The sequence below is a fragment of the Zingiber officinale genome, chromosome 6B (genome assembly GCF_018446385.1).
Source record: "Zingiber officinale cultivar Zhangliang chromosome 6B, Zo_v1.1, whole genome shotgun sequence".
Lineage (NCBI taxonomy): Eukaryota > Viridiplantae > Streptophyta > Magnoliopsida > Zingiberales > Zingiberaceae > Zingiber > Zingiber officinale.
Window position 1 is genome coordinate 17718712 of NC_055996.1, and position 22042 is coordinate 17740753.

Sequence of the window (22042 nt, forward strand, 5' to 3'; positions counted from 1 at the left end):
CAATAACATTTTATAGAAAAAATAATCTGATAAAATCTCATCAATAGTTGCATTACTAGTATATATTAAAATAATAATACCAATATATATTAAAATAATAATATTTTTAAATACAAGTACAGGATCATTTTATAATATACTAAATAATAATTCATAACAAACAAATTAGTAAATATAATATTTCAACAATAATAATAATCTAATAAAAAATAATTATCATAGTAGCATCAATTTACAACTATTATACCATAAAATATAACAACACACAAGAAGAGTACAATAATTTAGAAAAAAAATAACAATTAGCTATATACATCAATAACAATTATGTAGACAACAATAACAATAAAATATTATGAATATTTCTCTTCAAGATCCATAGTAAATCAGTCATGCTTGTGATTTTATTGGCTAAGAAGAGCAAAGTTCTCTGTATCATCTAACAAAGATCCAAGTTCTCTAGTTTTTCAAGTATCTTAGATAATTTTCTATAGTAAGATAGTTTAAGTGGTCTTCCTTTGTATGACTCTTCATATCCTTTTATTATCATTATTTTTTGCAAGAAGAGATAAATTTCTATAAATAACAATTAAAAATGTTCATGTTAATTCAGAAGAAAAAATGAATAGAGTAGGATTAATTTATAATTACAAAAATAAATAATCTCTTAGTGTTATTATTCAAATCTAGTACAAGATTATGACGTTCATAATATAATTTATTCAACGACAATGTCATTCTTTCTCTATATTATTTTTAAAAGGTAGAACATTTGAATAGCAACAATAAAATATAAGGATAAAAAAACTAGAACTGAACAATCAACATATTGTTAATGAGGCTTTTATATATGTTAAGAAAATTAGTAGAGGTAATTAGTTAGAAAGCCAAAGTTCTGACACTAAAATATTTGATCAAAGTGACAACAAAAAGTCTAGCAAATCAATCATTATACAAAAAAAAGGTTAGACTAACTTAAAACTATAGTCTTAGAACAAATTAGTTAAGAGGTCGTCTATAATTTTTAGTCAACCTTAAGAGAATTATAAAATAAATAATGAAAGTTATTTGTAATGAAATCCAATATTCAATTAGATAAAAACACTCAAGTATTTTTTTAACTCATCAAATTTAATGTAATATATTAAATAGGCATTACTGTTACTACCTATCTAAACATGAGATTAGACCATAACTATCTTATTCCTTTTCTCACTTGGATGATGCAACAATGATGTAAAGGGGTGTTGGGGTGGTGTGGACGACGAGGAGAGACGAATGTTACATGTGTTGGTGTTAAGAAGGTGAAAGTGTTAGACCATTGGCGGCCGGCTAGAGGGGGGTGAATAGCCCTAACAAATAAAAAGAACTTTTCTCGAATTTATGGCTTAATTAATCTAACACTTGCATACATAAAATAAATGACTGAAACAAAAGAGGTACGAAAGGGTTACTTGGTTACAACCGGGGAGGTTGTTAATCCAAGAAAGTTGGAGCTCAGTAAACAATCTCCTTCAGGCGGATAAGCCTCTTACAGCAGTTGAAGTACTCAATTATAGAACAAAACAAAACTAGAATGAATCACAAGTGTTGTTCTGAACCTTTTGGACCAGAGCTGTATTTATAGCCCTGGTCAGAGAGCCTAGAAGGGTTCCAGGCGCCTGAAATGGGATAGAATTCTATCCCCGATGTAATGGTTAAACGCCACGTTGATTTGGGTAAAGTTTGGATTTTGGGCACCCGGATGGTCCAAGCACCCCGGACTGGTTCTAGGCGCCCCAACCAGGTCTGGGTGACCCGACCAGGTTTGGGCACCCTGGACTGGTTCGAGCGCCCGGACCAGGTTCGACCGCCCGGACCTGGAAAGTCAACATAGTTGACTTTTTTGTCCGGGTCTTCCGCTCCAATTCTGCTTGCCTTGATCTAGGTCTTCTGCTCTGGGTCTTCCGGTTCAGCTCCGCTCGCTTGGGTGATTTCGGCCATTCGAAGTAGGGCTCACCCAAACTCAACTTCCGACCTTCTCGAGCAACCTTCTGCTCCGACTTTTCATCCCTCAGAAACGTCGCACGCCTCCTTCTCATCTGCCCATGTACTCTTCCGCAACACCTCGTCCCTCAGATGCACCAAGCCCGTCGACTCTCTACCGTGTCGTCCTTCTCATTAGCTGCATCTTTTACTCAATTTTCTGTTCTCCTAAGTTCCTGTACACTTAGACACAAGGTTAAACCCAACATGACCTAATCTAACTTGTTTGATCACATCAAAACTACCTTGGGGTTCCAACAGAAAGGGTGTCTCTTCCCCTTCATCTTCCAACCCTTTCACCTTCCTCCATTAATGGAGGTAGAGGAAGAGTCATCTTCCTCTATATAAAAGAGCATCCAAGACAATTTGTGCATGACAAGAAAGGAGTGCATGCATCAGGAAAAGGTTATTGCATTGTGTACGCAAATGAGATTGAAGCACAACAGAAGTGTGGTCAGAATTCTACCGAGACTATGTGTCTTGTAGAGAAGGGGAATATCTATTAGAGAGGGATTTGGTTTATGAACCATAAAGAGTTTTCCAATTCTGTGATCGTTCTTCCGTCGGTAAGTCTTACCGGCATCGATTGCAGATCTGCGGGAGATTTCTGTAAGTGTTTACTGCTTTTTATGCTTTAGAACTATCAACAATGGTATCAGAGTGATGCCTAAGTATGAAACCTATTTCTTCGTCGAAAAAAATGTCTCTTCCACCGTCGCTATACAAGATTGAGACTGGGTCACGATCTGCCACAGTTAACGAGCCCCGAGAGGATTGTTGGCCATCCGCTTTCGAGGCCGGAGAGTGTCGGCGACCACGTCGGGAGGCCGACGATCGACAGTCACGACAACCATGTTTGTCGCAGCAGAAGAAGTGAGCGTCGCGATCGCGGTAGAGAAGAGAAGAAGAAGTTTAATCGATTAAACTAATCGATTTAAATATATCTTAATCAATTCAAAATCTGTGTAATCAATTAAATTGATGAAGCACAGTAAATCTGTGTAATCAATTCAAATAGATTTTTAATCGATTTGAGTAATCGATTAAAATTCATTTATAATCGATTAAAATAATGAAGAAAATAGTATATGTTACTCTTCCTCCGTCAAACATTTTTAATCGATTCATGTAATCTATTCAAGTAAAAAAAATCAGAGAAAGTGAAACGTACTCACGTTCTCAAGATTAAATAAATAAAAAATGTGAACAGTTGTTGATGCATGAATGGATCAAACAATTGCCCATTATAGCTTTTTTCAACATGCTTATGTGTTTAATTTGATTAGATTAAATCTTTTCACTATTTAATTGAGGATCAAGGTTTAATTAATTGAAAATTGAACTAGACCAACTTAGTCCAACCAGATCCCAATCTGGTTCAAGCCATTAGTTGGTTTAATCAGACCAGTTAAATTCAATAATACCCAGATTTGGTTAAACTATTGGTTGATTTAACCAGATTGGTTTATTATTAATTGGGGTAGTTTTGATTACACGTGTTGGGATAGATCTTTCAAGATTTGTTCTAAAAGATCAGATTTGATCAAATGGGCCAGATCTGTTCTAATGGGTTAGAGTTGATCAAATGGGTCATATTTCCTAATGGATCATGATTTAATTAAATGGGCTTAAACAATAACAACTATACATCCCTGTTCAATTAGATTAGTTCTAACGAGGACAATGGACCAAGCTAATGATCAGGATCTTGTTTCATCGATCGATCCAGTGTGTCAATCTACTGGAGTTCCTTAAATAAAGAAAATTTATTTTTTTATTTGCTTATGTATTCTGTATATTGGTTCTATGCATATGTGTGTATTGAAATTAACCTATTTTGTTACTGGTTTGTCAATTTTGTACTAACATTATTAATTTTAATTCTAGATGCCTTAGATAATATATACGATAACTCGTCGCTATGTGTGACAGAATGAGCTAAGAGAGGCTATTTATGAGATAGAGTATGACCCGATTTATGGTGTCAGGGGACATATTGGACAGCTGGATCAATTATTCTGGACATTGGAGAAGGAAGAATTTCCAATCTTGGACAATTATAGGATTTAGGCTTTGATTCGTTCATTGCCGGCACATCCTCCTGAGGCACACGATCGATAATTCACCATGTGGAGCTACTTCACCATGTGGATCAAGAGGATCCCAAAGAATTTGAGGAGGATCCACAAAAGGATTCGAATGTAGATCCAATGGTGAATCTTGAAGTTGTCCTACCTAAGATTGCTCCAAATGAATTCAGGTTGAAAGGGATAGCATTGACCACTACACTATTGTTTTTCCTGATGGTAGTGGTGTTAGCTTATCTAACTTATTAGACTATTGTTGTTGTTACTGTCGTTATGTACGAACAATATTAGCTTATTAAGTTTAATAAAATCATGTAGTAGAAACTGTTGTTATATATAAATAGTACTACTTTTTGAAATATTATGTTATGCGTTAACAAACAAGAAAAGGAATGTTATATGTTAACAATAAGCAACATGTTTATATGAATGATATGTTCATTCATATGTTGATTACTCTATATGATACATGAAAAACTATTAGTTCATTTTATTAAATGATTAGTTCATTTAATTAAAGAAATCATGATAAAACGATGATTAGTTCATTTGTTGGGATGCATGTAATAGTATTGATCAATGTTGATTTAATTGGACCATACAAATGATGAGTGGAAACGTAGTTATCACTTGATTTTGTAAACTAACTCAAATTAATATTGAGTCAATCATAAATTGCATGCATATGAATTGTACTAAATATAAAATAATATGTTTATTTATGTTAGATCATGACAAATAAGAACATCATAGCTAAACTTAATAATAGAGAGAAATTATATGAGGATAACTACAAAGTTTGGCAACTCAAGATACAATATGTTCTTGAGGAAAAAGAAGTTCTTGAGGCTATAAAACAGGTTATGGAAGAACCTGTAGATCCCACTACACATAACAGACGAGATCTTGATGCCTATAAGGCATGGAAGAAGGACTCCACTACTAAGGGAATATCGATTAGTTCAATGGTGGATGACCTAGTTTTTGAATATGAGTCGTATCTTATGACTCATGCAGTCTGGGTAGCTCTTAAGGAGAAATATAGTGGAGGAAGTCTGAGCAAGCTTCGACAGCTAACGATTAAGTTTGACAACTACAAGAAGCGTCCGAATCTTACAATTGTTCAACACCTTAGGGAGATGTCGAACATGATTCAAGAGCTTAAAACTGCTGGTCATGAGTTGACCGATGAACAACAAGTTCAGAAAGTTATTCCCTTCCAGATTCTTGAGAGACCATGAAGCAAATCGTAACTCACAGTGAGAGTATTAAGACTTTCATTGGCATCTCATGCTATGCATAATTGGAGGCAAAGAGATCTTGAATCCGCAAGGATTTCTGGACTAGCCTATGTGGCTATTGGTTCTATTGGATCATCTTGATTCAAGAAAAAGAAATTGTTCAAGAAGGGGAAGGGAAAGAAGAAAGAAGTTGTTGCTGTGGGAGAAGACCCAATCAAGAAGAAAGGAAAGAAGACCAGATTGAAACAATGCAAGTGTGTCTTCTTTTCTTGAGCATTTTGTTGCTAGTTCAGTGTTGTTAGCTGATTCTTATCCTTTGTGGATTATAGATTTGAGAGCAACCAACCATGTAGCTCGGGAGTGAGTTATATTTGTAGAGTACCGATGGGTACCAGCTGAAAACAAATGGATCTATGTAGGAAACAATGTAAGAGTTGAAGTCAAAGGAGTTGACACTTGCAAGCTCAACCTCCGTGATGGTAGTGCTTTGTTTCTACATGATCTTCTGTATGCTCCTAAAATTTGATGAAATCTTGTTTTTGTTACATGTCTTCTTGATTTAGGGTACTGTATTAATTTTTACAACCAATGTGTTAAACTTAAGATTGACTTGGTGTTAATCGAATATGGTTTTTTAACAAATGGTTTTATGATTTTTGAAGTAAAACTAGGTGTCAATTGTGCAATTGAAGGTTGTTTTTTGAACATTACTCTAACTAGTAATACAGATATAACTGATGAGTTTTGGTATGCTAGATTAGGACATATAGGACAAGAACGTATGAATCAGTTGACAAGAGAGGGTCTATTGGACACTTAGGCTAAGATTCACTTGTTTATATGTGAGCATTGTCTTGCTGGAAAAGTAACTAGAAAATCATTTGGTAAGGCTATTAGATTTGAATCACCATTGCAAATAATTCATTCAGATATTTATGGTTCAATGAATATGAAGGCTAGACATGAAGCTTCCTATTTCATTACATTTATTGATGATTTCTCTCGGTTCGGTCATGTGTATTTGATTTCTCACAAATCTGAAACATTGGATTGCTTCATTTGTTATATGAACGAAGTTGAGAATCAAACGAAACGTAAAGTAAAGACTTTATGCACTAACCATGGAGGAGAATATTTGTCTGATATGTTCAAGACAATATGTAATGATTGAGGGATTATTAGACAGTTGACAATCCCTGAAACTCTATAGCAAAATGGGGTAACTAAAAGAAGGAATAGGACTCTTCTTGAAATGGTTAGGTCTATGATAGCGCAGGCTAATTTGTCAATCTCATATTGGGGAGATGCATTATTAACTGCAGCCTATATACTTAATAAAGTGCCTTCAAAGTAAATTTCATCTACCCCATATGAACGTTGTATTGGAACCCCAAGGTTGTTTTAGTGTGAGCAGCAAGTTAAGTTAGGTCCTGTATGTTTTTAACCTTGCGTCTAAGTGTGCATGAGCTTAGGAGCACAGGTAGTCGAGCGGAAGACGCAGCTAGCGAGAAGGACGGCACGCGGTGCGTCCGAGGGACGAGGCGCTGCGGAAGAGTACATCGGCGGACGAGAAGGAAGCGTGCGGTGGTTCTGAGGGACGAAAAGCCAGAGCAGAAGACTTCTCGAGGAGCAAAAGACGTAGCTAGCGAGAAGGTCAGCACAGGGTGCGACCGAGGGATGAAGATTGCGGATGAGTACGCTGGCGGACGAGAATGAAGCATGCGGCGATTCCGAGGGACGAGAAGTCGGAGCGGAAGCCTGCTCGAGAAGACCGGAAGTTGGGTTCGAGTGAGCCCTATTCTGGATGGTAGAGATCACCCAAGCAAGTGGAAGACTCGGTCTGAGGCGAACAGAGCTGGAGCAGAAGACCCGGGCTAAAAAAGTCAACAGGGTTGACTTTCCCAACCGGGGCGCCCGGAACTGTCCGAGGCGCCCGGACCTGAACTTTGACCAGGATCACGTCAATCATGATTTGAGTGTTGGGGGATAAAGTTTTATCCCCCCAGGGCGCCCGAAACCCCTTCGGGGCACCCCGACCAAGGCTATAAATACAGTCTTGGTCCAGAAGCTTTCAATCATTCCAAGTAATTCATTTTCAACACTTGTACGCTCAATTTCTAGATTAGCTTCTCTATCATGCGCTTAATTGCTGTAAGAGGCTTCTCTGCCTGAAGGAGATAGTTAGTGTAACATTTTCCTTGGATTAACAACCTCTCCGGTTATAACCAAGTAAATCCTCTTGCCTCTTCTTTTCTATTTATTACTTTTACATTTTATGCAAGTGTTCTATTGAAAGATCGAGAAGGGTTGTGCTTTTATTTTTTTTTGACAGGCTATTCAACCCCCCTTCTAGCCGACCCAGCGGTCCAACAAGTGGTATCAGAGCCAGGGTGCTTCAAGAGGACTAACCGTCGATCGAAGCAAAGATGATGACCGGACCGAGCATCTACCCGCCGAAGTTCGAAGGGGATTTTGCTACTTGGAAAAAGCGAATGCAGGTATTTTTTTTACAACAGATTTTGGGTTAATTCTAATAATGGAATTTGGTTTTGTAGCTCCAGAGGGCAAAGAAAAATATCAATGGACGAAAAAGGAGCAAGCCAACTACGTAGCAAATGGCAAAGCAGAGTATCATCTGCTAAGCGTTCTCCCACCACAAGAAGTCAACCGGATCGGGAACTACGACTCGGCAAAAGAATTTTGGGAGAAGTTCCTTGAGCTGCACGAAGGAACATCTGAAACCAAGCTCGCTAGACGAGATCTACTTCATAATCAGCTCACCACCCTGCGACTTGGGGAAGACGAGACAGTTGCGCATCTGCACTCAAGAATTAAAGAAATCATCACCGGACTAACGAATCTCGGAGAAAAGGTAAGTAACCGAGATTCGCTAAGGTACGCGTTAAATTCTTTTCCGAGAAATTCAAAATAGGCATCACTAGTAGATGTCGTGTATATTTCAAAAGATTTAGAAAACATTACATTAGAAGAATGATTCTCGACATTTGAAGTGCATGAATCAAGATGTGCAGGTTTGAAGGAGCCCAAACACAACGTCGCCCTCAAAGCATCGAGAGACGAACCTGAGTCGAAGTCTTCTCTCGACGACGAGGAAATGGTAATGATGGTAAGACGGTTTAAAAAACTTTGTAAATCTAGAGCCTCGAACCATCCGTAGGGTAAAAAGAAAAGGATGATCCGTTGCTACCACTACGACGAAAAAGGGCACGTCAAGGACAACTGCCCCAAGCTAAAGAACAAGGACAAGGATAAAGGTAAAAAGCTTGTCCAAAAGCGCAAGATCCTAAAGGCGACGTGGGACGATACGACGTCTGAATCGGAAGTCGAGGTGTTCTCCGAGCTCGCATTAATGGCGAGTCATCAAGACAACGACTACGATTCAAGCTCTTCCAAAATGAGCATCGAGAGCATCGATAAAGGGGAGCTACGTCGGAAGAAAATAACAGTTCAGGGGGAGACACGGATAACAAGATCGACAAGGTAAGTCAGGTACGATCTCTTCCTCCCGATAAACTCTTTAAATTCGTTAAATTGTTAACAAAAGATTGTTGCAGATTAGAAAAAGAAAATAAAAATTTAAAAGTAACACTAGCTAAATCTTGCCCTCTAAAAGATTTAGACAAATCAAAATTAGAAAATGAAAAATTGAAATCAGAAAATGTAAATATGAAAATTCAAGTAGAAAACTTGAAAAACCATACATGCTCATCTAATACAAATGTTAGAAGATTTAATAATTTAAATTAGTATTTTAGATATCACCAAGGATAAATTAGGAATATTTCAAAAAGGTATGTCCTTAAGAAATTTTTAGTTAATCCAGTTGGCTCGAACCTATATTGGGTTCCAAAGTCTTGTCTGACTTAAACTTGAACTAATTAGATTTAGAGCTTTCACCGAGAAATTAGACATTAAAATTTTTTTATGAGGCTTTGTCTAAGGAAGTGGTTGTTGCTCCAATAACCAAGAAGGCCTAGTGCCTCACCACGACCTGGAAGCCAAAATACTGAAATAAAATATTTAATTAAATTTCTGATAAAACATTAAGATGGAAATTTAATAATACTTTAAAAAGTCTTTTAAACATTTTTTACTTAGAAATTTAATAATGCTTTAAAAAAACTTACTTAGAATTTTTTTTTTGCATAAAACTTTTAACTTAAAAGTTAAAAGTTTTTCTGAAATTAGAAATTTCTGCTTAAAATATTTACTTAGAAAAATTTTCAAAAATATTTTTACAAAATTTCCTAAGGTAGGATTTTTAAAATTCTCTTACTTAAAGCTTTACCTAGAAATTTTTTTTATACTTAGAGTTTTTCCTTGGAAAATGTTCTTACCTAAAGTTTTACTTAGAAATTGTTTAACTTAGAATATTTTTTGCTGAAAATTATTGCAAATTCTCTAACTTAGAATTTATTCAACTTAGAATTTTTGTTAAGAAAGTTAGAAAAAAATTTTAACCTTTAGATTTTTTTCGAAACCCCATTTTTTTATGTGATCAAAGGGGGAGAAGGAAAAGTATAAGTCTATGGGGAGGTAGACCAAAATTTAAATTTTTTATCTTTTTGCACTTTATTACAAAAATTAGTTAGTTTATTTTTTATGTCTATTTACCCTAGCTTAACTTGGGTTGCTCACATCAAAAAAGGGGAGATTGTTGGAACCCCAAGGTTATTTTGGTGTGATCAACAAGTTAAGTTAGGTCCTATGTGTTTTTAACCTTGTGTCTAAGTGTGCATGAGCTTAGGAGCATAGGTAGTCGAGCGGAAGACGCAGCTAGTGAGAAGGACAGCACGCGGTGCGTCCGAGGGACGAGGCGCTGCTGAAGAGTACACCGGCGGACGAGAAGGAAGCATGCGGTGCTTCCGAGGGACGAGAAGCCGGAACGGAAGACTTCTCGAGGAGCAAGAGATGCAACTAGCGAGAAGGTCGGCACGGGGTGCGACCGAGGGACAAAGACTGTGGATGAGTACGCTGGCAGACGAGAAGGAAGCATGCTACAATTCCGAGGGACGAGAAGCCGGAGCGGAAGCCTGCTCGAGAAGATCGAAAGTTGGGTTCGGATGAGCCCTATTCTGGATGGCAGATATCACCCAAGCAAGAAGAAGACTCGGTCTGAGGCGAACGGAGCCGGAGCAGAAGACTCGGGTTGATAAAAGTCAACGGGGTTGACTTTCCCAGCTGGGGCGCCTGGAACTGTCTGGGGTGCCCGGACCAGTCCGGGGCGCCCGGACCAGTCCGGGGCGCCCGGACCAGTCCGGGGCGCCCGGACCAGTCCGGGGCGCCCGGAAATGCTTCCGAGCGTCCAGACCTAAAATTTGACCAGGATCGCGTCAATCGCGATCTGAACGTTGGGGGATAAAGTTTTATCCCCCCAGGGCGCCCGGAACCCCTTCGGGGTGCCCCGACCAAGGCTATAAATACAACCTTGGTCCAGAAGCTTTCAATTATTCCAAGCAATTCATTTCCAACACTTATACGCTCAATTTCTAGATTAGCTTCTCTGTTTTACGCTTAATTGCTGTAAGAGGCTTCTCCGTCTGAAGGAGATAGTTAGTGCGACATTTTCCTTGGATTAACAACCTCCCCGGTTGTAACCAAGTAAATCCTCTTGCCTCTTCTTTTCTGTTTATTGCTTTTACATTTTATGCAAGTGTTCTGTTGAAAGATCGAAAAGGGTTGTGTTTTTATTTTTTTTGGCAGGCTATTCAACCCCCCTTCTAGCTGGCCTAGAGGTCCAACACGTTGGACAGGCAGAAAAGCGGATTTAAGTAATCTGAGACCCTGGGGGTCAGCTGCTTATATTCATGAGAGTTCTCACTAGTATGAAAAACTATGACCTAAGGGTAAGAAATGTATCTTTATTAGATATCATGAGATCTCTAAAGGTTCTATTTTCATAGGTGATCAACTAGATGAAACCATCTCTGAAATAGATTCAAGAGATGCGACTTTTCTCGAAATAGAGTTCCCAATCAAAGGTGATGATAAAAAAGTTCCTCTATTTGAGGAGGATGAGATATTATCAACAAGAAAGGTGTCAAAAGGGATGTCTGAGTCTAGTCAACTGAGTGGGAGTGATATGTTGAGTCACGAGTTGACTTCTCAACAGTCTAACTTACAAAGAAGTGTTTGTAAAATCAAACATAAGAAGAGGTTTGATATTGAGAATGAGGCATTGATAACACTTCCAATTGACAATGATGAACCTCAATAGGAAGCATTGGTATGTAGAATTAGAGGAAAAAAATGGAAAGTTACAATGATTGAAGAGATAGAGTCAATGAAAAAGAATCAAGTTTGGGATTATAGTTGATCTTCCTCTGGGTTGAAGGGCTATTGGGAATAAGTTGATTCTCAAAATCAAGAGGAAAGTGGATCGATCGATTAATCGATACAAGGCTCGACTAGTTGCAAAAGGATATACCCAAATGGAGGATATTATTTTTTAAGAGAAGTTAAGTACATCTTAGGAGTGAAGATCATGAAAGATTGATCAAAAAGACTCTTGGGATTGTCTCAAGAGGCTTATATCGCTAAGATGCTACAACACTTCAATATATCAGATTGCAACATTGTATCCCAAGACTCCTAAAGAAATAGACAAAATGAAGGTAATATCATATACCAGTTCTATTGGTAGTTTGATGTACACTATGTTGTGTACTCATCTTGATATAAGCTATGGTGTTGGCTTAGTTAGTCATTCCCAGTTAAACCTAAGATCGAGATACTGGAAAGTGGTGAAGAAGATATTCAAATACCTCAGAAGGACAATAGATTATGTATCTGTTTTCAAGAATCTAAGATGAGCCTGAGTGACTACACAAATGCAGATTGGATAGGAGACCTTAATGACAGAAAATTCACATCTGGCTATACCTTCTTGCTAAATGGTGGCGTCATCTCATGGAATAGTAAGAAGCAGGTTTATGTAGTCGTGTTGATAATGGAAGTTGTGTGGCTTGGCTTGTGTAGCCTTGTCGACAATAGAAGTTATATGGCTAGGCTTGTGTAACCTTGTCGACAATAGAAGCTGTGTGGCTTGTGCATCAGTTGTGTAACAATCTGTCTGGTTGAAAAGATTCCTGAAGCATTTAAAGATTGCAGAGAATAGTGAGAGTCCTGTTATAGTGTACTATAACGGTCAAGCTAAGGATCCCAAATATCACAGTAAAGGCAAGCATATAGAATTAAGCATAATTTTGTAAGGGATATTATGGACAAGAAAATGATAATTATTGAGTATATCCCTATACGTACTATGCTTGCAGATCCTTTTACTAAGTCATTGACTAAAGAGTCATTTCAAGGATATGGAAAGTTTTTGTGACTTCGTAAAATGTAATACGTTGTAAAATGTCATGATCTATTCAGTGTATATATTGTTACATTTTGGATTAAAGTCTCGATGAGCATGTTGGCAGATTGAGATTGGTTCACTCACATGGACAATCATCTCTATTTGTTAAGTATAAATAGAGGTAAGACTGTTACTTATGAGACAACTTATGTAGCTGTGAATAGAGACATACGTATAAGTTAAGGTCGCCTTGATAATTGTATCAAGATGAGATCATTTATGTAATGATTGGAGTAAATGTACCCACCATTTACTGAATCTGTTTAAAGGCCATATTGAAATTCATATGTTGAATTCAGGATTAGACATTAGGTATGTCTAGATCAAAATTTGTACGATGTTAAAATTTGAGAAAAACATACGCTCTTTTTAGTAAAGAGAATAACATTGTAGCATGTGATTCATACCACATGTGCTATGACGACAAGAAGGGTAGTAGGAGAATAGATCCCTGCTTCTCTACTATGTGAGACCCTTGAGATTATAAGTTAATCTCAATTTTACCCTTAGTGACTATTTATCTATCTACTTGAAGTTATAATCAGTGTCTGCTATTTTAGCATGTTTCCTATTGGCTATGGATGATTCGTCTATGGAGCATAACTAGGAAAGCGACTGATTAAAATAAATAAATTCTAGCTAAAAAGGAAGATTAAATAGATTTGCATCTTTTGATGTTATTCACTGGTCGACCCATTTCTGTTATGTATAGAAATGATTGTGAATATTGAATATGGAACATGCTCTTGACATAATAATCATTATGAGGGATTAGAGATGTTCATATTGATGTAAATGAATATTATTTAATCTGGGTAAATAGCAAGACATAAATATCTCCTAGATAATGGTTGTGTTCCACTGGGAAATTGGATATTTCCTAGGTAACAGATATATTCTGCCAGGAGAGAAACTATGTGTCATAATGAGAGTGTCTCTAATTCATTTGGAAGAGCGACTAAGTAAAGTGTATCAACTTTGTTAGCATTGATCGCTCAAAGAGCAGCTATGTAAGGTGTAATAATCTTCTTAACAATAATTGCTCAGTGTGCTTGCTGTTGCACAAACCATTTTCCCTAATGTATGGAATGGATGTTCTTATTTGGTCTTTGTGACTAATTCATTTTGCTCTGGTCTTCGTGACTTGATCGTCAAATAGTCTATATGACTTAATCAGTCTTTATGACTAATTAATGTTTGGCTTTGGCATTGTAACATGATCACCATGTAGTCTATGTGACCAGTTAACCTTTAAGGATTGACTTGGACATGTGGGAGATGTTGGTGTTAAGAAGGTGAAAGGTTGCTTCTTCCCCTCCATCTTCCAACCCTTTCACCTTCCTCCATTAATGGAGGTAGAGGAAGAGTCATCTTCTTCTATATAAAAGAGTGTTTAAGGCAATTAGTGTATGACGAGAAAGGAGGGCATGCATCAGGAAAAGATTGTTGCGTTGTGTACACAGATGAAATCGAAGCACAACAGAAGTGCTATCAGAATTCTACCGAGACTATGTGTCTTGCAGAGAAGGAGAGCATCCATTAGAGAGAGATTTGGTTTGTGAACCATGAAGAGTTTTCCGATTCTGTGATCATTCTTTCGTCAGTAAATTTTACTGACGTCGATTGCAAATCTGTGGGAGATCGCTGTAAGTGTTTACTGTTTTTCATGTTTTAGAACTATCAACAACATCTTCAACTGTTCAACTACTGCTCACGATTCATCTCAATGATAAGGGGAACTACGAGGATGATAAGGGGAACTACGAGGATGAGAAAGATGGTGTCAGCAATCCATGCATTTTTTTTTAGTGTTACGAAGGTGCTTCTTGGCCACAATAGCAGCCTCGGCAACGATGGCCCTACCTTGTGTGACAACTCTTAGATGAAGCTCAACGCGTGGGAGAAGAAGTCATCTGTCTACTCCGTAAGCGAACTCTTCAACGGAGACGAAAGAGGAGATTAAGTTTTTTTTTTTTGGAGAAAAAAATAAAGTGGTTACAATTTTTTTCCAGATGAACAATAAAAAAAAGTCGCGTATTATAGGAAAGAAAATGAGAAGGCATATGAATTTGATCAATTTTAAAATGAGTACACTTTTTGAATAATATGGAAAACGTAGCTAAATCTACAAATAATTATCATGAATTGTAAACAACTGTAAATCTAAATGGATGTCGCCGTGGAGAAAAACCTCAACTATGTGGTTATTATAATCTCTCTCTGATGCAAATTAAATTAGTTACGAAAGGGAATGCCGTTCCAATTAAGCTAAAACGATAATAAGAGTATATTTACAAAGCCTTTAGATCAGATTAACAATGAATTTATTAAAATCTAAAATAAAGAGAAAAATGTTTTAACATTATTTTTTTCTCTCCGGGGCAAGATAGGTGCTCGTTTGACCCAATCCGTACTACGTGGATCCACCTGTACTTCATCGGGAAAAGTCAACGTTTGGATCGAAAATTATTTAATGGCGTCTAGCTTCTAGATAAATAATAATATTGTCATTTTGTTGTTAGAATAAAGAGCCTTAAACGATAGGAAAAGGACAAGCTGTTAAACTTGAAATTATTTATTTTCCTCCGTCCAAACCAATCAATCGACAACTTCATCCCACATCCACGTTTTTGTAATGGCGATAACGCGAGATTACGAGAAATCTACGCAAGTTTCCGATTAAGAAATAATAATTAATAATATTTTCTATCTTATCACACATAATAAAATAATAAGGAGGTTTCTTTGTTTTACACCATGAAACCTAACAATATTAGATGCTATGGAATATCATAAAATAGCATGGTGGATAGATGTGAGGGAAACCAAATTTTTAAACATTCATATTTTATAAATTTGTTTTTAAAATAAAAAATCATTGATAACTCTAAAGAGTTATCAATGCAACTTGGAGGCCAAGTTGAGAGCTTTATTTATTGATGAATGGAGTAGTTGTGACTTGAGAATAGAAATAGAAATAGAAATAGAAATAAAAATATATAGAATGTCAACGTTCCTATAAAATATTATTATAATCGTCATTTCAACTCCTTATTCCTTATCTCCCCACTTTAAATGCCTCCTTTTGCCCCACTCTGTTCCCCATTAAACTGCTTTACTTTCACTTTTCTTCCTTTTTCTTTTCTTCTTCCACAACTTCAATCGAAATCCAGGCCCAGCCATGAAGCTCGTTTGGTGCCCGGACACGGCCGTAAAGGCCTACATCGCTGCCGTCAACGTCCTCTCCGACCGACGCCTCGACGACACCAGCGTGGCTGAGCTCGTGGCCGCCATGGCCGGCGGCTGGGGAGCCCAGCTCGTCGTCGAGGCCTGGGCTCACGACGCCGGCCCGGCTACTTCCCTAGCTCTCCACGCCGCCGTCCAGCACACCGGGGGCCGGCACGTCTGCGTGGTCCCCACCCAGGAGGTGGCGGCGCAGTACGACGCCGCGGCGGAGGTGCTGGTGGGGGACGCGGGGGAGGCGATGGCGGCGATGGAGGGGGTGGACCTGGTGGTGGTGGACTGCCGGAGGCGGGACGCCGGGATGGTGATGCGGGCGGCGCGCCCGGGCGCGAGGGGGATGGTGATGGTCTGCGAGGGCGCCGCCGGCGTCCGGAAGCGCTGCGGCGCCGCTGGGGTGCTGGCCGCCGGCACGAGGTTGGTGCGGCGGACGTACCTTCCGATCGGGAGCGGCGTTGAGGTGCTCCACGTGGGCGTCGGAAAGGGGCCAAGCTTAGGCGGCCGTGGCCGGTGGATTCGCCACGTTGACCACGATACCAAGGAGGAGCACGTGTTCCGGCGCCGTTGATCCCTTCCAATTTTGACAACATCGTCCCATAAATTTGTCTAATTCTGAACTTTTGGCATGTACAAATATAATTAAGCAAGTTGGAGAAGTTGTAACGGACAAGTCTGTACATTATTCAGCTAATCACTTTGTTTAATTCGGTTTCTAATTTTTTTTATATTAATTTCCTCCAAATTAAACACATGAATCTAATAATAAGACAAATAATTACTTTCTCTTTTTCGATATGATATCCAAGTCGTCGATCTCATTTTCTCTTTTTCAGCCTGTCTTATCACATTAGAAGACAACCGCGTCACCTTTTTCTCCTTGTGTTCTCATTCTTTTCTCTTCAGTCCTCGTACCCAGCAATTTCTTCACGGCAAGTTTGCTTCTTCCCCCACTGTTTCTGACCATGTTCATACACTCCTCCATTCTATTTGTTTCTTACAGAGAGAAAGAATCATCTCCTTTCTCGAACAAGTTCCATGGCTGGTGTTTTCCTTTTCTCTCCTTGTCTTAAAATACCAGTAGGGCAGACAAGTTGAAACAAGGATAAAAGCTTGAATAGAATATATAGCAGCAGCAAAAAAATTTAAAAAATAGTTAGCAGAATAACATAAAACAAATAGAAACTCAAATTAGTAGAAAACAAGAGTAATAGATGGAGCTAGAATTAATACAAAAGAATCTGAATATTTATAATCACTAATTTGAAGCTGGACTTGAGCAATATTCACAAGCTAAACTGATAAAATAAAAACATGAATGACAAAAGAGGATGATTTCGTTAAAACTTGAGAGTATGAAGTGGAAAGTAAAGAAAATAAAATAATGTTAACATGGTTTAATTTTATTTGATTTGGATTCTGTTAATGCTCCTACTCCAAGATCCGCACTCGTTAAGTACTTTCGATGGGCAATCCACTAATAATTTGAATATTACAAGCAAATACAAAATTTAAAGTGCAAGTAATAAAAACATGTTGTACCAATGACTTTAGAGTAGAAGATTGAACGTCGTCATCGAAGTAGTGTTTCTATGTCGTAAAGAGCATTTTAGAGTAGCACGCAAACATGAAAATCGTAGAGAATTGATGTGTCAACATGCTGGTCGAGCCTCTTTGTAAAGGCTATTCCAGGCGCCTCTATGTGTTTGAGGCACCTGGACCAGAGCTGATCTGATCCGAATTCATCGCCGCTTATCCACTTCTAGGCGCCTCTATCCCTTTGAGGCGCCTCAATTGATAATATGGCAAACACTAAGTGGAGCTCCTCCTGGTCGACTCTATCTCATCTCAAGCGCCTCAATTCCTTTAAGGAACCTGGATCCAACATGAGCTGACCAATCGGAAGACGCCACCTCACCTCCCTCTATTGCACACGGAGATGATAGAAGCGCCTATATCAACTTGAGGCACCTAGATCCACCCAGGCGAATCCATGTGCATGGATCAGCACTTCCAAGCTTTATGTTTTCGGCATCATAAAGTTAGCACAGAAAAAATAGAATAATATAATACAATATTATTTGATAGTCTCGGATTGTCCGAGCCTGACTTTAGATTTCCCGTGAAACTCTAAGTCAGACCGACACTAATTGTTTCCTTAACGAGGAACACATCTTCATCTACTTCTCTTATGAGAGTTTTACCTTTTGACAAACACCTATTTGGACTTTTGCTTAACATGTGATCTTGACCTCCGAGATTTCCGCTAAATGTCCGATCTTTGACCAGACAAGACTTTCGCCTGTGTCCATGACCCCTAAGACTTCCTTCTAATGTTTTGGATCTATCAAGTTTTCTACCCAATCCACTCAATTAGGACTTCGTGCCCAATCCCTTGACCAAGACTTCATGTCTAATCCCTTAACTAGGCTTCTTTGTCTAACCTCAACTAGGACTTGCCTACACATTCAGGTAAGCTCATTAGAAAATAGCACAGCTTAAGTTTGAACTCTTTGTCATTATCAAAACTATATTTGATTAGCTAGTACTTTCAGCATCAACAATCTTCTCCTTTCTTTATTTATGATAACCTAATTCAAAGTTAAGTAAATCATAGCACAAAAAGAAAACTCTTTAAAAAATGAAAAGTTTGAGTGTTTCAAGTGTTAAAAACTTTTAAAGTTTCAAAATAAAGATTTTTCAACTTAACTCCCCCTTAATTTAACATTCTCCCCTTAGACTTTTAAAGGCTTTCATATTTTAAAAATCCATTCATTTGAAAATTTATATACTTTGAAAAATATTAACTTTTAACCTTCATCTCCCCCGGATTTTTGAAAGCTTGCATATTTTAAAAATTCATTCATTTAAAAATTTACATACTTTGAAAAAATATTAACTTTTAACTATTCTTTTCCCCTTTGACATATATCAAAAATTTTTAAGGAAGAAAGAATGTTTTTGCAAAATAAAAAATTGAATGTAGAAAATAGTGTAATGTGCTAAGTTTCCAAAACATCTTAATCTAATATATGCAAAATTTAAAATATTTAGTTTAAAAAAAGCTAGAAAATTTTTCTTAAGTTTTTGAAGAATGTTTTAAAAATTACTCACTTTTCCAAAATTTGAGAATAAACATTATTACAAATTTTCAATAAAAATAAAAAATTGTTTAAGGAAGTTTGCAATCTACTAAGGAAATTTGGGAAATAAAGATATTGAATTTGCTAAGTAAAAGAATAAATAAGCAAGATTTCTAAATAAATAAAGAATGATTCCCTTATAGTCTAAGCATGCAACTTAAAAGCAATTTTTCTTAGAAAAATATATTTAAAATAATCATCTATTTTCCTTAAAATAAATGTCTAACCTTTAGCTAGTAGCTAACTACCAGAAGATAGTAATCTTTGCCTGGTTAGTCAAGTTAAATAAGATATCCAATTAGGTTTACTAAAGAGGATTACTTAACTTGATCAATGTCACTTGATATTTTTCCTCTAGATTTTATGTTGATACAATGATATAAGCATAATACCCTAAGTATCTCACACCATTTTAAATGTTTTTAATACACAAACAAGAAAATCATAGTGTTATTGTGAGATGCTAGCTGTCTAAAACTATAGGATAATGCTTTCTAGGGGCATAACCTAAGCTAAATCCAATGTGAGTTTTTGAACACTAGTAAAAATGGGAGTATATTGAAAAAATATATAAATAAAGGCTTAACCTAGAATTTTAAGAATTGAAAGTAACTTAAGTTTTTTCTTAAAAATATAAGTTTTGAAAAAGATAGGTTTTAAAACCTAATTTAAATTTTGAAAATAAACAATTAGAATATATTCTACTGAGCACATACCTAATTCTCATCTGAGTATACTAAACTCAGATTCAGATAATGTTTAGTAAAAATATCTACTAGGTTAGACTTAGATTCAACATAGTTTAGTACAATGTCACCCCTAGTTACATGATTGCTTACAAAGTAGTGTTTTACTTCTATATGTTTAGTTCTAGCATATCGTATTAGAATTTTTGTTAGGTTAATAAAACTAACATTATCAATTAGGACTTTTGTATTGGTATAGTTTAGCTGAAAGTTCTTAAGTATATGCATCATCCATAACAGTCGAGCTATACATTCCTCCATAGCTATGTATTCAACTTCAGTAGTGGATAATATAACACAATGTTACTTTCTACTATACCAGCTGACTAGACTCTGACCTAATAATTAACAGTTATGATTTATATTTTTTCTATCTAGTTTACATCCAACATAGTCTGAGTCAAAATATCCTATTAGGTCAAAACTGATAGTTTTAGAGTACCAAATTCTTACATTTCAGAGCTCCCACTGTGATCTGGCAGCTGGAAAAAACCTCCCTCCCATAGTGGAGGGAGGTTTTTTTGTTTTAATCGAAGAAGCGGCTCCGTCACCATGGAGCCGCTTCTTCGATTTTTTTTTATATTATTTTTTTAATAATTGTAAAAAAAATAAAACAACGGCTAATTTTTTAGCCATTGTCTACCGTTGTTCAATGGTTATAATTTTTTTTTAAAATTTATATAAAAATCTATAAATATAGGATCGATTTTATTTTTTCATTCATTCCATTGCTATCTTTTCTCTCTACTAATTTCTTCCTTTAATTCCCTATTTGTATTCGAGATGGATGAAAATCTCAATACTTTCTTTGCAAATCTTTTGAATTCTTCAAATACAGAAGGAAATATATCTTCTCAAAATACTCGCATTCCTCCAAATATACAATATCCTCATATTTTCTCTCACACACAGTATCCTCCAAATTTTTAAACTTTTTCATATGTTCCACAATATTCTCCAAATTTCCCAAATTCCCAAAGTTCTCAAAAATTTTTGATGAATCCAAGTAACGTCGTCCTAGCTCCATTTGATATGTATCCACCCCAAGATTGGTCAGCCAAGGGTAGCCAATTTGGGATGTCTTATCCTTACGTATTTTCTCCTACCCAACCACTTGTTATACTTTCAAATGAATCAAGAAGGGCTACTATTGATCCATCTATCAGCGAAAAGAATCTCTAACACCATCATCTGTTCCAACAACTCAGTTGCCACCACATTCATCACAAAAAGACGTGAAGTTGAGCTGGAGGAAAATGAATCGAAACGAAGATTTTGGTCTCTCGATGAAGATGTGGTCCTTGCAAAGTCATGGGCAACTATAAGCACTGATGCAATCATTGGTAATGACCAGAAGGATCAAGCTTTTTGGAAATGTATAGTTGATTACTACAATAAGCATCACCCCACTGGATCTATGACAAGAAGTTATCAACGATGGTAAATGAATTTTATACAACTTATAATAATTTTTATACTCATCGTCAAAGCGATTGTAGTGACGAGAATATGTTGGAGAATGCACTGAATATGTGGAAAGCCAACAACAATAATAAGGATTTTAAGTATATGCATGTGTAGAGGGTTCTCAAAGAATATGAGAAATATACTCCATAATTAGTTGCTCATTACTCTAACAAGAAGGCAAGGGCATCCAAATCATGGGGAAACACTTCAACATCAAATCCAAATACAAGTTGTTGATTTAGATGACTCTGAAGTTTGCATTCATCCAATAGGACAAAAGGCAGCAAATAGGAAGGGTAAATCTAGAGTCAGAGAGGGTGACACAATGGAAAATAGCATCGACAAAGAATGACAAGATATTAAAGAATATCAAATGCAAAGAATGGTTTTACGGGAAGTTAAGATCTTTCATAAGGATTATGAAATTCTTATGAAGGATACTAGCTTTATTTACATGAGAAAATGGTGGAAAAATTAAACAGAGACATGACTTGGTGTAGATGAGTTTAAGTTTATTTTTATATATTATTATAATTTATGTCTTTTTATTTGATGTACTATAATATTTATATATATTTTTTAATTATTAATGTTATTTCATGTTAGCCATTTATAAAGTATAATGTAAAATATGAAGGAGAGATGAGAATTAACTTTTGATGAAAAGTGTGGGATCCATGAAGGAGTTGTTGAGAGGTGTTTTGATAGCGGA

The 22042-nt window shown here is 36.8% G+C and overlaps 1 protein-coding gene across 1 annotated transcript; it reads right to left on the reverse strand.

The window, feature by feature from the left end:
• Nucleotides 1-15850: 15850 nt before the first annotated feature.
• Nucleotides 15851-16679, reverse strand: LOC121989969 (basic proline-rich protein-like). Its single transcript, XM_042544262.1, has one exon. It carries the CDS (start codon nucleotides 16655-16657, stop codon nucleotides 16091-16093), a length of 567 nt encoding a protein of 188 aa, XP_042400196.1. The 5' UTR covers nucleotides 16658-16679; the 3' UTR covers nucleotides 15851-16090.
• Nucleotides 16680-22042: the final 5363 nt, after the last annotated feature.

Excerpts from the sequence above, each read along its gene's own strand:
- LOC121989969 (XM_042544262.1), bottom strand. The coding sequence starts at position 16,657 with ATGTACAGACTTGTCCGTTACAACTTCTCCAACTTGCTTAATTATATT.